At 45.4% G+C, this 15,713-nt stretch overlaps 1 protein-coding gene across 1 annotated transcript; it reads right to left on the bottom strand.

Annotated features, from left to right (window-relative positions):
- Positions 1-2,575: 2,575 nt before the first annotated feature.
- Positions 2,576-15,513, bottom strand: LOC139924094 (polyhomeotic-like protein 1). Its single transcript, XM_078290430.1, has 14 exons — positions 15,391-15,513; positions 13,120-13,236; positions 12,405-12,473; positions 11,627-11,761; positions 11,329-11,493; positions 10,897-10,978; positions 9,221-10,194; positions 8,265-8,400; positions 6,776-6,975; positions 6,447-6,537; positions 6,037-6,124; positions 5,101-5,314; positions 3,859-4,066; positions 2,576-2,942 (listed from the first exon to the last, which is right to left on the bottom strand). The coding sequence occupies exons 1-14, from the start codon at positions 15,511-15,513 to the stop codon at positions 2,791-2,793; spliced, it is 2,754 nt and encodes a 917-aa protein (XP_078146556.1). The 3' UTR covers positions 2,576-2,790.
- Between the last annotated feature and the right edge of the window lie 200 nt (positions 15,514-15,713).

Here is a 15,713-nt window from a genome sequence, read left to right as displayed (position 1 = left end):
CAAACCCAGTCCCCCCCAAGATTTTGCAGTTTTTCTGGGATTATTGCAAGCAAAAAATGTTTTGATTCTGCAGCAGCTTCTTTGAAAAAGTTTCAAGGCCTTTTGCAGGAATCGACTGTTATTTTGTGAGAAAAGTGCTACGTTTTAGGAGAAACGATGAGTCGAGGAACGAAACTGCAATGATCTGCTTAACAAATGTTTTGTTACACTGGTTATCGCCTCACGATGCAATGATTTGGAAAAGAAACTGGGGCTCATGTCACTTTTAATGCAGTGCAAGTGCAGTTTTTTGGTCAAAAACCACAAGCCCTTAAAATATGCGGAGGGACCTGTTGATTTTGCAGAAAAATCATGATATTAATACTACAAAATCCTGGGGCGACTGTGAAACATAAACACACAGCTATCAAAGATTATTATCCGTTTGAAAAGAGAATATTGTAATAGCCACAGTCACTAACAATAAAGCCAAAGATAGCTAGCTAGGTAGGTATGTAAATACTGTAGGTAGATACACGATATGTGACAAAGCTATGAGGAAGACAGCAAGTTTCCTTGATCAAGGTAGCTACTACTTTTCAGTCATGTTTTTTTTGGGAAAGGCAACAGATGTCATTGCTTGAAATGACAATTGTAAAAAAGTAAGCACTAATATAAAAGAAGGAATGATATGAAAAGCAGTTTTAAAAACAGACAATCCTCGTCTAAACCTATTGTAGAGACTACTGAGAAAGGCCACAAGGTTCACAGATAGATAACATGAAAAAACTTCTACAGTAAATAGCTTAAACAAGGCAGTCCAGCAAACAAATGTGCATTTAAATATAAAGGCAAATATTACACTTATTACAGTATAGTTTTAAGGTATTCTCACTCACAAACTCATTCATTCACTCACTCACTTTTTCTTCCCTTTTTCATTCATCCTAAACTTCGGTCCACATCCTGTGGCTATGAGCCTCAACTTCCTTTTCGCTCACGAACGCAGCTTAAAGATACTTCAAATCAACACGATGGTGTAACAACTTACTGTGAGTCTTTATCTCCTTCAGCTTTTCTTTATAATCTTCATGTCACGACCCAAAATCAAGCCCCAGACGTTTCCCTTTACACAAATCCTGCTGTAGACCAGGAGAAGCTGCTTCCGCCATTTGTAAAGAAAGTGACACTTAACTCTTAAAATGACTGACAAAACAAAATGAGCACAGATTATGGTTCTTTTTAGAGGAGAGTCAATAACTGAGTCCTTGGTTGACAAATTATAAAACTGTTATTGACTGGATCTTCTATATTTTAGAGATACTGAATGAAAAACTTGCATTTTGTGCTTTTGTCTACTGTTGATGTGCTCTGAAATATGTGAGGTCAAATGTAAAAAATCACTGCCTATCATGGGTGAAAGTGGAGCTGTGAGAAAGTCATTTTTAATACTATCCTCTTTAGAAACACAGAATTAACTCCTGCTCTCTCGACCGTGAGGGAATCTGGTTTAATCTGGAACATGGTTGAGCATTTCACCAGCCTGAACCCTCTGAACCCTCTGAACCCTCTGGACGCTGTAAATAACAGAACAGGCCAATTCCAAAATGAGATTCACCATCTGAAAAAACTGGATGCCTACTCTTAAAAAATGATCACAGTATTGAAAGTACTAGTTACTGTTAAAGTTACTTTTACTAAAGTTACGAGTCATCTCAAGTCCCTTGCTTACAAAATACTCATGTATTTGAGGATGGATTTATTTGTGTTTTTGAGATATTGACTGGTGAATTTCAGGGAGCTGAACTTTAATTAAACCCTTTATGTGTTTCTAAACAGCATTTCAGACTTAAATCCACGCTGTTTGTGGATAAGGGCTGTAATCAGAAAGTCAAAATAGAGACAGAAGAATCTTATTTGAAACCAGAAGAGTTGGCAAATCTTTCAAAAACAGTTGTGAAAATGTTTCTGGGCAATATCATGCAACAAATGAAACAACAATGATAGGAAAAAAAAAATGTCCTATATAATTCTTCTGTATTTTCTGTCTTTCTTTGATTGTTTGTGTTTGTCTTGAACAGAAACACAAGATGAGACTAAAATATCAGAAACAAAACCACGACAAGTTAGGTCAAAGTCAGAGGGAAAAACCAAAACTTTAGCCCTTTTCACACAGGACTAGTATAAAGTGTAGACCTCATGTAATGAATAAATTAACCCCCAAATTATGTGTTCCATGAAATGCACAGGATAATGATCAATGTCAAGAAGGTCAAGATTTTACAATTTGTCTTCTTGATTTAGCAAAGCAAAACTTTGCATCAAAAAAAGCCTTGAAAAGCTTCCTCTATAGATTTGATCACTGCCTCCATTTTTCATGACAGGAGGACAGAAATCACACATGTAGAAGAAGAAAATGAAAATCAGGCAGCAGAAATAAATTACAGCTGAGTTTGATTTGCAGAGAACATCTATCTACCAAAATACGGTAGATAATTTGCACCAGAATTTTTACTTTACAAATTAAAATCACCGATGATCTCCGCAATTATCACAAATCACTGGACATCCCAAGGTAATACTAGTCCTGTATGAACCGGGCTTTAGAGAACACGATCAAGACTTAAGATCGAGAACAGATCCAAGTGCTAAACCCCCAGTTGGGGCTAAAGAGCTTAGTCTTGGTTTTAAAACGTACCGGATACGTTCCACTGCAGGACTCGGTTCCATATCTGGGTACGGGACAGGAGTCTGGGGTAAAGGTAAAGACCAGGACTTGATTTTGGACATGGAAGTAGGGAAACATTCACATCAGTCTCTCAGATTGTTAATGTGGGCGCAGATCTTGAGGGCGGGGCCCAGCTTGATGTTCATGGTGGACATGAGATGCTCCTCCTTCAGCAGCAGCAGCGCCTGTCCGTCAATCTCCTGAGACAGGAACTGGGAGGCGAGCTCCTCACATCCTGCGAGGAGGAGGAGGAGGAAGGAGCAGGAGGAGGAGGAGGGGGAGGAGCAGGAGGAGGAGGGGGAGGAGGGAGAGGAGGAGGAGGGGGAGGAGCAGGAGGAGGAAGAGGAGGCAGAGGAGGAGCAGGAGGAAGAGGAGGAGGGGGAGGAGGAGGAGGAGGAGGAGGAGCAGGAGCAGGAGGAAGAGGAGGCAGAGGAGGAGGAGGGGGAAGAGGAGGAGGAGGAGGAGCAGGAGGAGCAGGAAGAGGAGGAGAGGGAAGAGGGAAAGGGAGAGAGGAAGGGGAAGAGGAGAGGATTGCGAAAGAGGGAGTGGATCGAGAGAAAGGGATGGGCGGAAGAAAGTGGGAGGGGATTAGGAGGAGGAAGAGGAGGAGGAAGAGGGAAAGGGAGAGAAGAAGGGGAAGAGAAGAGGAAAAAGAGCGAGTGGATTCAGCGAAAGGGATGGGTGTAAGAAAGAGGGAGGGGGATTAGGAACAGAGAGGGAGAAAGAGGACAAAAAGTAGAGAAGGAATAGAGAAAAGAGCGAATAGAGAGTGGATGAATAGAGATTAGAGTGGGAAAGAGAGAGAATACAAGAAAAGGAGGAGTTAAGTAATACAATTTAGCAAGAATGAATGCAAATCACATTATGGACTTACTGCTTATCACACCAATCTTTAATGGAAGCTATTAACAACATATTTGATTACAAAGAGACTCATCAAAAACTTCAATAATTCGATTTTAATATGAAGCAAGATAAAAGATAAAATAAACATTAATGATAGAGAGACTCAATTGGAGCGATTAACGAGGGATTGTTTTTACTTTTTGACTATGAATTATCTGTCTGACACACAATATGCACCGAGCGAAACTCCAAGACTCAATAACATCAGTATTTTCCTTTAAAAGGTCTCATATAAACCTTCCAACCTTGTAGCGAGGAAATAAACTGAGACACTTCCTCCACGCTCCAGTGGGCGGGGCTTCCAGGCAGGCAGCCGGGCGCCGAACCCTCCAACGGGAGCGGAGGAGGCGGCTGGTGGCAGGAGGCGGAGGAGGCGGGGGAGAGGGACATGGGGTCGTCTTCCTCCTCCTCGCCGCTGGACGCCTCGTCTGAATGGCTGGACTCTGAACGGCACTGTGGGGAGGAGAGGAGAGGAGGAGAGGAGAGAGGGAGGAGAGGAGAGGAGAGGAGAGGAAGAGAGGAGAGGAGAGGAGAGGAGGAGAGGAAGAGAGGAGAGGAAGAGAGGAGAGGGGAGAGGAGTAGAGAGGAGAGGAGAGGGGAAGAGAGGAGAGGAGAGGAGAGGAAAGAGGAGAGGAGAGGAGAGGGGAAGAGAGGAGAGGAGAGGAGAGGAAAAAGGAGAGGAGAGGAACCCTTCAGCAAGGCATTAAACCTGCAGGTTTCAGTGCAGCTCAGTGGGAGACAGCAGAGGTCTGTGGTTGTACTGGTTATACTGGGCAGCTCCCAGGTGTGGATGTATGAGACTGTATGAATGTGAAGCAGGGCGATGCTGGGAAACCCTTCGCTGAATATGGAAGGATTAAAGCTTCTATTACAGCTAAAAAACAAAAAATAGAATAGAAATTAAATAATATATGAATTATATTGCACTTTCTATAATATATGATTTCATTTTTATTCTTTTTGTTATTACATTAGTCTAGTGAAGTTATTATTTGTAGGCCAAGCATTTCATTGCCAGCTGACAACTGCTTTATGCTGTACTGTTACTGAAATAAACTTTGATTTGATTTGAAGCTGTACTAGATATGAAAACAAAACAATGTAGTCTGTACTTGGTTTGCTTTTTGCTTGCTTTTTCTTTTTGGCACAGACATTTCAGTTCTTTACAAACCTTCCTCAGCATGCTGAAGGTGGTTAGGTCCGAGCAGTGCTCAGTTTTCTGACGTCACGCTACATGATTTCTGGGTAATGAAGTCCTTCAAACTTTCAAAAATTCAACCAGTTATCTCCCGCTGCCACTTGCGGCTGCCAAAGTGCAAAGTTGCCCAGTGCAGCTTTAAAACTACATAAACTGGGTCTTGAATTAAACATTTTTCCCTACTTTTCCAGGCTGCTTTATGCAATTCCCAAACTTTCAAGAGTCTGAAATGATAAATTAAGTTCCAGATTTCCCACACCTGTGCAGGAAGTCTGCCGTGTCGCCTCACCTTGACAGGTATGGGCCTCCCTGCTATCTTGGCGCTGGCGATCTCTGAGCTGGTCCTGCGGGGAACCCTCCGCCTGCCGACCCCTCCCTCCTCGTCCGAGAGCGACAGCTGACCCGGGCCTTGATCTGGACCCTGGACCGGACCTGGACCCTGGCTCTGCCGCAGGCGGAAGTGCTGGCTGAAGCTGACGTTGTACCTGGGGAACCAATACATACTGTATCGTAGACAAACAGTAACATATACGGTACTGAAGCCAAGACGAGCAACACATCTTTTTTTTCCCCTTTGCGCCATACAGAGTATTTAACCAATACACATGTAGTGGCCAAAGGGACAAATGCAAAGCAGAAGAATGTAAAACAATATATATTCACAGTATACTATTTCAAACAATGCAACGTATGCATTGTTTACATAGTGTAAACATATGACATCATACATACAGTGTGTGCTGTAACGTGGAGCAAATTCAAAACAGAGAAAAACATCAACAAAATTGGATTGTACTGTGATTTGACATAAAAAAACACAAGCTGTACATTTAAAAAGAAACATATTACACATGCCAAGGTTGTAGACAAAAGTGAGTGAAGTGGCTCTGTCAGGTTACATCAAACAAATAAAAACAGACACAGCTTACAAACAACTACATGCTATGAAATATACAGCTGCAGCCACCTGAGAAACCACACTTCTGCACTACTGTCACACTGGTACTTCCTTTCTGAGAGGAAATGCTTGGAAAGTTCATTTTTTTCCCTCTTTCAGTTACCAAGAGGCAAAAGGAATTATCTGAGAACCAAGTTTTATGTTACAATATGCCTTTCTGGCTCTAATCTACAACATTTGAGAAGGCAACAGTGTCTGCTGCAGTAGTAAATTGATTTCTGAGACGGCTGCCGCTGTATATATTAGACTTCATGCATGTCAAAGTACCTCTTGGCACAAGTCATGGAGCAGAACCTTTTGGTGCCTCTGAACTGGCTGGCAGGAGCGAAGTTCTTACAGTACTCACACTTCAGAACTGAGAGGGAACAGAGAGTAGAGGAGATGGTCAGTCTGTGAAATGAATTTCTATGATTTGTACATAAACACATGTGTTGCACAACTGTAAGTGCAACTTCGCATTTCAAATTTAAATGTTTAACCATTTACCACAGGGGTGTTTTTATAGATTAAAGGCCATGCAGTGCTGAAGATCAAACTTGAGTGTATTTTGAGGCTTGTAATCAAATTAAAGGTACTGTTGTCGGCCCCAGTCAGAACTTCAACTTGAAGGGCCGGAATTTCCTACTTTCCAACATGTCTGGAAGGCAGCGTTACTATCAGAGCAGTTTGTCTGTTACCTGTTGCCATGGTCACAGCCTCTGATTGGTTGGTGTCTGGACTGTCATTAGTCAAATCCTCGACAGCCGGCTCCTTCACTGGACCACACACCTGTCAATCAAACACAAAGGCGGAAAGAAAAATGAATGACCAACGACCAGAACCAGGACTATGAAAACCAACAGGACAAGAGGAACCAGTTTGCTCAATAAAGAATTTTTAAAGAAAATTAATTATTGCAGGTATTTATTGTCCTTTACAGTATGAAAAAAGCTGTTTTTCTAGTTGTTTGAGATGACAGGATGGATGGAGGACCAAACCTCAGGAACTACAGATCCCATGTACTCACGGGGAACGGCTCCGCCCCTTCCTGGATGACGAAGCCCTCGATGAGGTGCGTGAGGACGTGAGGTTTGACCACGGCCTGAGGGGGAGGGGCTCGCTCCCCCTGGCCGCCCCCCCCACGGGACACCGCCAGGGCCGGGGAGGGAGAGGGGGAGGGGGAGGGGGAGGGGCAGGGAGAGGGGGAGGCAGGGGGGGCGCCGGGGCCTGGACAGGACAGGGAGGAGACAAGAGACAAGAAGGTTTAAGGTGACTGAAGTAGTTTGGTCTGACCCCCTGATTTGTGGGAGGGGCTTATTTGAATATTAATGAGTGGACAGCAGTCTGCACTACAATTCTCTGCCTCCGTTTAAAATGATCATGGAAAATGTGTGAAATGGCATTTATAAAGGGAGAGGAGGGGAAATGATGGCAAAGCAAGAGGTGAAGAAAGAAGAGAAGAGAAGAGGAGATGAGAGGAGAAGACAAGAGAAGAGAAGAGAAGAGAAGAGAAGAGAAGAGAAGAGAAGAGAAGAGGAAAAGAGGAGAGGAGAAGAGAAGAGAAGAGAAGAGGAAAAGAGGAGAGAAGAAAAGAAAAGAGAAGAAGAGAAGAGGAAAAGAGGAGAAGAGAAGAAGAGAAGAGGAGAGAAGAGGAGAAGAGAAGAGACAACAAGAAGAGAAGAGAAGAGGAGAGGAGAGGAGAGAAGAGAAGAGAAAAGAGAAAAGAAGAGAAGAGGAGAAGAGAAGAAGAGAAGGAGAGGAAAAGAGGAGAGAAGAGAAGAGAAGAGAAGAGGAGAAGAGAAGAAGAGAAGGAGAGGAAAAGAGGAGAGAAGAGAAGAGAAGAGAAGAGACGAGAAGAGAAGAGAGCCAGCTGCTTTGGTTTGTCTGGATACAAAAGAAATAGAGAATACTGAGTCAGTTAGATCTACTTTACAGCAAACCAGATTTATATTAAGAATACTTTATTTGGGCAATTTACAGTAAGTAACTGTAATTTGTCTCTCTAAACACACACAGAACTCCCAGATGTGTTCAAAGCAAGCAGGAGAAGCGTAGGTACAACAACCAGATGTGAGGTCTTTTGTTATTGTTACTCTGTTTATGTGTCTTTTCCACATCAGTCAGATCATATTGGTACCAGATATGGGTCACATCCTAGAATAGATACACTCTGAACAGTCATCCAAAAAAAATCTGTTTCCTCTGTAATTGTCTGCAGCTGCGGTGCTTGGGGGGATAATTCTAGTTTTATCCCATATCTGTCTCTGTTTGGGTCCAAGTTGAGGTTGTACTGCTAAAAATGTTTTTGAATCATAATCAAATCAGTACTTCTAAAACATCTGGGCTGCATTTATTTTAGACTAATTTACAATGCTAATACCGGTCTGCACCCAACATGAAACAGTACATTTTTTTTTAACTAAACCTAAATAACAGGCAGCACAGTGGAAACCATCTATTTGTTGCCAAAATATTTTTTGCACTTGGTGATTTCAGTGATTCTGATTTCTTGTTACCTGCTTCGACGGTATTGGCTGGGAGCGCCGAGGCGTGATCTCTGACTGGCTGGAGCCGCGGGGGGGAGGGGCCATCTTCGTCATTGGCCGAATTGGATTCCGACTTCCTTTTTAGCGAGCCAGTCATCTGCTTTCCCTAAGAAATAAATACAGAAATAAAAACAGATTATGGCATTGCAGGCAAATAAAAAATATCAACTAGTAGCAATGAGCGCAGTGTATTTCAGTGTGTAATGGTATGGAATGGAAAAGAATAAAGCAGAAAAGAGAAGAGAACAGAAGAAAAGAGAAGAGAGAAAAGAATACAACAGCTTTGTGAAGAAAGTTTCATACATCCATAACAATATGAATGGGATATAACTAAGAATTAAGCTCATTATGGCCAGTTAGAGCAGGGGTTCTCATACATTTTCATGTTATGGACCCAAAAATAGACACAACATTAGACCTCAGACCGCTATTGGAAAAGATTTTGTCCCAGGGACTCATATGGGACGAGTTTAGTTGTTGTTAACTTTTGTTTAGCTATTTTATTTTCTGTCTACTAAAATAGTGGCGACAATAAAACCACCAGTGCTACAACAGTCATTCTTACATATTCTCAAATTGGGATTATTTCCAGTGAATTAAATTGCTGTGATTTATCTCAAACCCCCTCAAAGACCCCTGGCAGTCCCCGGACCCCACATTGAGAACCACAGAGTCAGGGGATCAGGGATGTGAGCGGGATAGAGCCAAAAAAAGCAGCACGTAACTGTGAACAGAAAAAAGAAAAAAACAGGAGGAAAAGAATGGGAGTGTCGAAAAATATGAAATCCAGGTCTTTAAAAGAATAGCAGACAGCTTGCCAAGTTTGGGAAACACAATGTTTTGTTACATGTTAATAACAAAATGTGTTGATATTGACATACACACACAGATGGGCTGAAAGAGTGTAATAAATCTGAGCAGCTGACCTGTGACGTCTGACTTCCCACTGACTCTCCGTTGGTCGTCATGCCGGCTGCCGCTCCTCTCTGCTCCTCCGCCACCAGGGGGAGAGAGAGGGAGGAGCGAGAGAGCGAGGGGGGCGGGGAGGACACGGCGGGGGACGGGGAGGGGGCGGGGCCTGAAGCCAGGGCTCCGTTCTGCGTCTGCGCCGGGCTCTGATTGGCCTGCGGGTGAACGTGAGACACCTGGGCCGGCGGGGGCGCCTCCTGGGGCGACTGCAGGGTCTTTAGCCCCACCCCCCGGCCCACGACCCCGCCCTCTCTGGAGGCGATGGACGCCACCATGGTGAGCAGGCTGGACGAGCTGCTGAGCACCGAGGCCCCGTCCTGGCTGCAGCCGCTGCGGGCCAGAGCCAGAGCCTGGGGGTTTCCCAGCGTGCTCTGCCTGGCGCCCACGATCTGCACCGGGATGTGCGGCGGTGGCGGCGGCTGGGCGGAGCTGCAGGGCGGCGGCGGGGCGGGCAGGATGGGAGGCGGATTCCTGGAGGGCAGCTGCAGCGGCAGGCGGAGCCCCTGTAAGGTTTTGGGTTGGATCGGGACGGGCCCGTTGCCGTGCCCCGACTTCTCGCCGCTGAGGGAGGATTTCTGCAGCGGCTGCACCACCAGAGTCTGAGCGTTGACCGCCGGCTTGATGGTCGCCGTGCCGACCGGGTAGCCGTGGGGCTGGGACGGCGCGTTGGACGTCGGGACCAGGATGTGTGTGGCCGTGGCGGCCGTGGTTACCGTGGTGAGCGCCCGGGGGCCGTGCAGCAGCAGCTGGGACAGAGGGATGGAGGAGGTGGAGGAAGAGGAGGAGGAGGAGGAGGACGGGTGGGATTTGAGGTTGGTGGGCTGGGGGTAGGTGGGGATCTTGATGTGGGGCAGCTGGGCCGCCGGCTGGCTGGGCTTGGTGGGAGACTGGGGGGTCGACTGGTGGGACGACTGGATCAGGGAATAGGCAGCTGGGGGAAAAAAAGACAAGAAAAGAAAACACATCAACAACGGCAACGTTTACACGCACACCAATAATCCAATTATAATGACATTAAGGCAGTAAGCAGCTGGAACAGGCAGATAAAAATGGCAGCAACAGATATGAAACGGGAGTACAGCAGAGTGTCGCTTGTTGTGGTAGAATTTGCTGATGGCGGGGCAATAGAAGTATAAACTGGCGGGACAGATTTAGAAACTGCCCACCCCTGCAAATAATCGAATAACCACAAGCAGCATGTAAGCGGGATTTAAAGGAATTGCCGAGTCATGTAAACATCTTAATCGGAGTGATGCCTTACTCTGATTATCAGACATAATCACATTATTAGTGCGCATGTAAACGTAGTCATTGATTTGACTGGTTAGGTCTACCAACAGGTGTTCATGGCAAGGCAGAAAAATTAATAAATGTCTTTGACTAAGTTTCTGGTTCTGTTTTCATACTGTTGTCAGTTGTGCCAAATCAGGCCATCACTGGTGCCTCTATCATGATCCACTGGCTTACCAAATATGATACTGCACATCCCACCGATTACCCAGCATCCTCACTTGACTTAGCAGTGATTATGAGTCATTATGCATTATTGCCACCACTGTTCATGAGTTTGGACTCAATCAGAGAGTAACAGACACAGAAGCTGGTGTAAAGGACGTGCAGTTGGGCAGACTACCTGACTCGCTCCTCTCTGGGGCTTCGGTCTTCACTCCGACACCCTTGGGACTGGAGACACCCCGCATGGCCAGGTTCTGCACCTGGGAGACCGGAGGGAGAGGTGGAGGAAATATCAAGCAGAGACGAAGAAAGAGTGTGAGGGAGAAGAGATGTAATGCAGAACCGGTGAGAAAACCAACCAGTTGAACTGAAGAGACACAAAGACACAAAAACGTTTCCTATACAAAGAAAAATAAATGTGTCCCCAGCTATTACACACCACACACACACACACACACACAAAATAGGACTGTACAATTAATGGTGTATAATAATATATCGCCATAGAAACATTTCATCTAGTTTCACTTAGAAACTCAGCTGGAGACGAAAATCATCCAGATTCAAAAAGTGCAATAAAATAATTTTGTTCCACGTTCATTCCACAAACCTGGTCATTATCCGATTGGCTGCTGGCAGAGGAAGTGGGCGTCACTTCCTGTTGTTGTTGCTGAGTCTGCGGTTGCTGGGTGACCGTTGCTACGGCAGCAGTCGCCGTGCTGCCAGGCATGAAGATGAGCTGTGAGGAGATGGGGGCCCTCAGAGAGCGGTTCACCTGTAAGAAGCAAGTCATTTCATTTATTCAAGTTTTTTAATATGTATATTTTGTCGCTGTATTCAAAGTGGTTCATAACAATTCACCCGTCACATGACTATGGGCAGTGTAACAGCAGTCCAGTGAGACTCACCCTCAGGTACATCTGGCCCTGCCCTCCTGCCGTCCCGCTCAGCAGCACTGATTGGCTGATGGTGGACGTGGCAGAGGCGCCTTGACCAATAGGACGGCTGCTGGTTGTGGACCCTCCTCCTGAGGTTACATTGGCCTGACAAATAACAAAGTCTTGGTAAATTTACTGAGTCGACTGAGCAGAATGTTGCTTTACATATAAACCGATCAAAGTATCTTCTGTTTTGTATGAAAGTTGAAAGCTACTGTAATACTGTTAGTCTGTAAACACAAACTTGATTCCTTAGTGTTATCTATAGTGCTGAAACGATTAGTCAATTAATTAGTTGATCGCCAGAAAATTAATCTATTATAATTTTGATAATGAATTAATCGTTTTAGTCATTGATCAAGTAAGAGTACCAAACATTTGCTGGTCACAGCTTCACAAATACTAAGATTTGCTGCTTTTCTCTATTTCATATCATTCTAAAATTAATACTTTGGGTTTTGTGGCTGCTGGTCAGAATAAGGAAGACATTTTAAGAATCACTTTGGGCTCTGGGAACTTGTGATGAGCATTTGTCATTATTTTTTGACATTTTATAAACTGAATGATTAATTGAGTAATTGATTAGTCTTTCTTAAAAATGTGGGTCAATTGACAGCAAATGTTTTATCAAAATTGATGGTCTGCCAAAAAGGCTAAAGAAAGTTGTCTTTGTTCTACACAGATAAGAACAGAAGAGCAGTGATCAGTGGTGAGCTGGAGGCGGAGCAGCGGTACGTACAGCTGAGACTGTGGTGCTGCTGGTCTGAGACGAGCTGCTGCTGGACGGACTGGACTGACGACTGGCTGCCAGAGTGGCCTGGGAGGGGAGGGGAGGGGAGGGGAGGGGAGGGGAGGGGAGGGGAGGGGAGGACACAATAGAATAGAATAGAATAGAATAGAATAGAATAGAATAGCCAGTCAACCAAGGCTGTCTTTGGTAGCGTTCTACACACACATTGACTGTAGGTGTAAGGCTGATGTAGATCCATATCATGTGAAGTACAGCCTGCACACCTTGATCTCCTTCACAACACAACTTTATTTATGACAACGTTTCGATCCACACTGGATCTTCATCAGGTCAGGTGAGAAACAACATTCCTCCAACCCATATAGACAGAGACAGACAGAAGGAGGAGTCACCTGGCACAAACAGGTGGTGTCTCAGTTATCACAGTGACCGATCAATACATCAGTACACCCATAAACACCTCCTGTGCATATAAGAACAATGGTTGGAGGCCAGTTGTTTTTAATCTGACCTGATAAAGATCCACTACAGATCGAAACGTAAAGTAAATAAATAAAGTTGTGTTATAAAGGACAAACCGACTTCACATGATATGGAAAACTGTCTGTGGCATAACCTCAGGCACAGTGAAAATGAAACAACTCAACACACACACACACATACAACTCCCACTCTCGCTCACACACACACACACACACACACACACACACACCTTTACCTGTTGCACGGCAGCCAGGTTCTGCAGCTGGGCGTTGTTGATCTGCTGCTGCAGCATGAGCTGCTGGAAGTACTGAGCTGCGTTAGGCTGCCGCTGCAACGCCTGCAGGGCCTGGAGGAGGAGAGGGGGAGAGGAGAGGAGGAGAGAGAGAGAGGAGGAGAGGACAGAGGGGAGGAGAGGACAGAGGAGAGGGGAGGAGGAGAGGAGGAGACAGAGAGAGAGGAGGAGAGGAGGAGAGAGAGAGGGGAGGAGAGGACAGAGGAGAGGGGAGGAGGAGAGGAGGAGACAGAGAGAGAGGAGGAGAGGAGGAGAGAGAGAGGAGAGGAGAGGACAGAGGAGAGGGGAGGAGAGGAGAGGAGGAGAGAGAGAGGAGAGGAGAGAAGAGGAGAAGAGAGGAGAGGAGAGGAGAGGAGAGAGGCAGAGAGGAGAGAGAGGGGAGGAGAGAGGAGGAGAGAGGAGGAGAGAGGAGGAGAGAGAGAGGAGAGGAGAGAGGAGGAGAAGTGAGGGGAGAGGAGAGGAGGAGAGAGGAGAGGAGAGAGGAGAGGAGGAGAGAGGAGAGGAGAGGAGAGGAGAGGAGAGGAGGAGAGAGGAGAGGAGGAGAAGTGAGGGGAGAGGAGAGGAGGAGAGAGGAGAGGAGAGAGGAGAGGAGGAGAGGAGAGAGAGAGGAGAGGAGAGAGGAGGAGAAGTGAAGGGAGAGCAGAGGAGGAGAGAGGAGAAAAAGTAGAGTGTGGAAAAACAAAAGGAGGACGAGGAGGAGAAAGAAGGGAGAAATGAGAGAAAAGCAGAGGATAACAAGAAAAGGAGGACACGAAGAAAGAAGAGTAAGGAGGAAAGGGAGGAAGAAAGGAAGGAAGAGAAGGGAGGAAGAGGGCAGAAAGGAGGAGATAAAGACGACAAAACAAAAAATGAGAAGGGAGAAGACGTGGAGGACAGAGGGCAGAGAGGAATGAGAGAAATGATCACAAAACATCAGAAGAATGGAGTGAAGCAGGTAGTGAGAAGGTGAAGGAGGGAGAGGAGAGGAGAGGAGGAGAGGAGAGGAGGAGAGGAGAGGGGAGATGGAGGGATGATTGAACACAGTCAGAGGCTCGTGGCAGCAGGCTGATGTACGATGGGACGCTGCTACAGTAATAAGTTGCGTCTGGGATCAGTCTGCAGGCTGACAGTGACAGACGAGCCCCATGAACCTCATGAACCGGACAGTCTGAGGCTCTTCCTCTGTCTCCATATATCTCTCTCTCTCTCTCTCTCTCTCTCTCTCTCTATCACTTTCTGTCCATCTGTTGATACATAAATCTGATTTTTGCAACACAAAAAAAACACTTCCTCTCTCTCTGTCACACAACAGGCTGCGCTCACACTGCAGCTCAAAGTGTCCCAACTGATTTTTTCCCCACATGACACAAATCTGATATTTTCCAACGAGTCCATCAGAAAATAAGGGAATGACGACTCGCCATAGCACTTATTCCAAATAAATAAATTAAGATAAGACTTAACCTCAGTTATATCATATTTTTATTTATGAACACATTTCAGTAAATAATGCTCTGATGAAGGCTTATTTGCTGAAATGTATTCGCTGATGTTGGCTATTAATGAAAATGTGTGTGTGTGTGTGTGTCATCATTCCCATGTTTTCTCATGGACTTGTTGGAAGTCATTTAATAGTTTTTGACATTTTTGAGCACACAGCCAGAATAAATCTGCAAAAAGCTGCAATGGAGTCTCATTTTCCCAGTTCTGACCTGGACCACATGGATATGTGCTACAAAATCGTTTCCTGAGGCACGAGACCTACATTTGAATGCTCAAATTGGAATTTATTAGTGTCGCCATGACTATAAGGAAATCTTGCATCATTCACCTGAGACAAACTGTCATAATTTTGGTGCCACAGCAGCTTGGCTGAGCAGTATTAGCATGGAGGAGAAGACACAACAATGGAAAGAAAGACAAACAGCCGACTTGTTGGTATTTGGGGAGACGATTAAGTTCAGCCAAAACTCAAAGACACAAACTGTAACTGAAATGTGTTGAAACAAGCGGGAGAATGTAGCTACAAAAACAGATGTGACGTCTTTTGTTGTTGTCTCTTTTCCACATCACTGTCAGTTCACACTGGTATCAGATACCCTAGAATAGATATGACAATTCATCCAAAAACAAAAAATCAGATATGAGCAGCAATTCAGAAATGGAGCATGAAGGCCTGCAGTGTGAACATAGCCTTACACACACACACACACACACACACACACATACCTGCACCGCCTGTCTCTCATACAGGGACATGGAGTTCATGGGAGAGGGGCGGGAGCTCGTCCCAGAGGCAGCGTTCCCATTGGCCGAGGCGCCCTGCTGGCTCTGCTCCCCGTCTGTCTCCATGGCTGGGTGGAAACAGAGCAGCTGTCAGTCAGTCAGACAGACACACGCGGAGTGAGAAACAGTCTCCACTTTCTCTGATGGAAAACAAGCCGCCGCTCAGGAGAAAACACCATCAGTCACTGAGGCACAGAAACATAACTCACAGGCAGAGGAGGCAGCGCAGGACGCAATATGACTGAGCTGTGGATATGAGCTCCACC

The sequence above is a fragment of the Centroberyx gerrardi genome, chromosome 19, assembly GCF_048128805.1.
Source record: "Centroberyx gerrardi isolate f3 chromosome 19, fCenGer3.hap1.cur.20231027, whole genome shotgun sequence".
Lineage (NCBI taxonomy): Eukaryota > Metazoa > Chordata > Actinopteri > Beryciformes > Berycidae > Centroberyx > Centroberyx gerrardi.
The sequence above is the reverse complement of the archived record's forward strand: the minus strand, read 5'-3'. Positions and strand labels throughout refer to the sequence as shown.

Coding starts and splice junctions, on each gene's coding strand:
- LOC139924094 (XM_078290430.1), bottom strand. CDS start 15,513: ATGGAGACAGACGGGGAGCAGAGCCAGCAGGGCGCCTCGGCCAATGGG. Junction 11,762..12,404: donor CTCAGACCAGCAGCACCACA/GTCTCAGCTGTA, acceptor GTTATTTGTCAG/GCCAATGTAACCTCAGGAGG. Junction 4,067..5,100: donor GGAGGCCCATACCTGTCAAG/GTGAGGCGACAC, acceptor TCCTCCCCACAG/TGCCGTTCAGAGTCCAGCCA.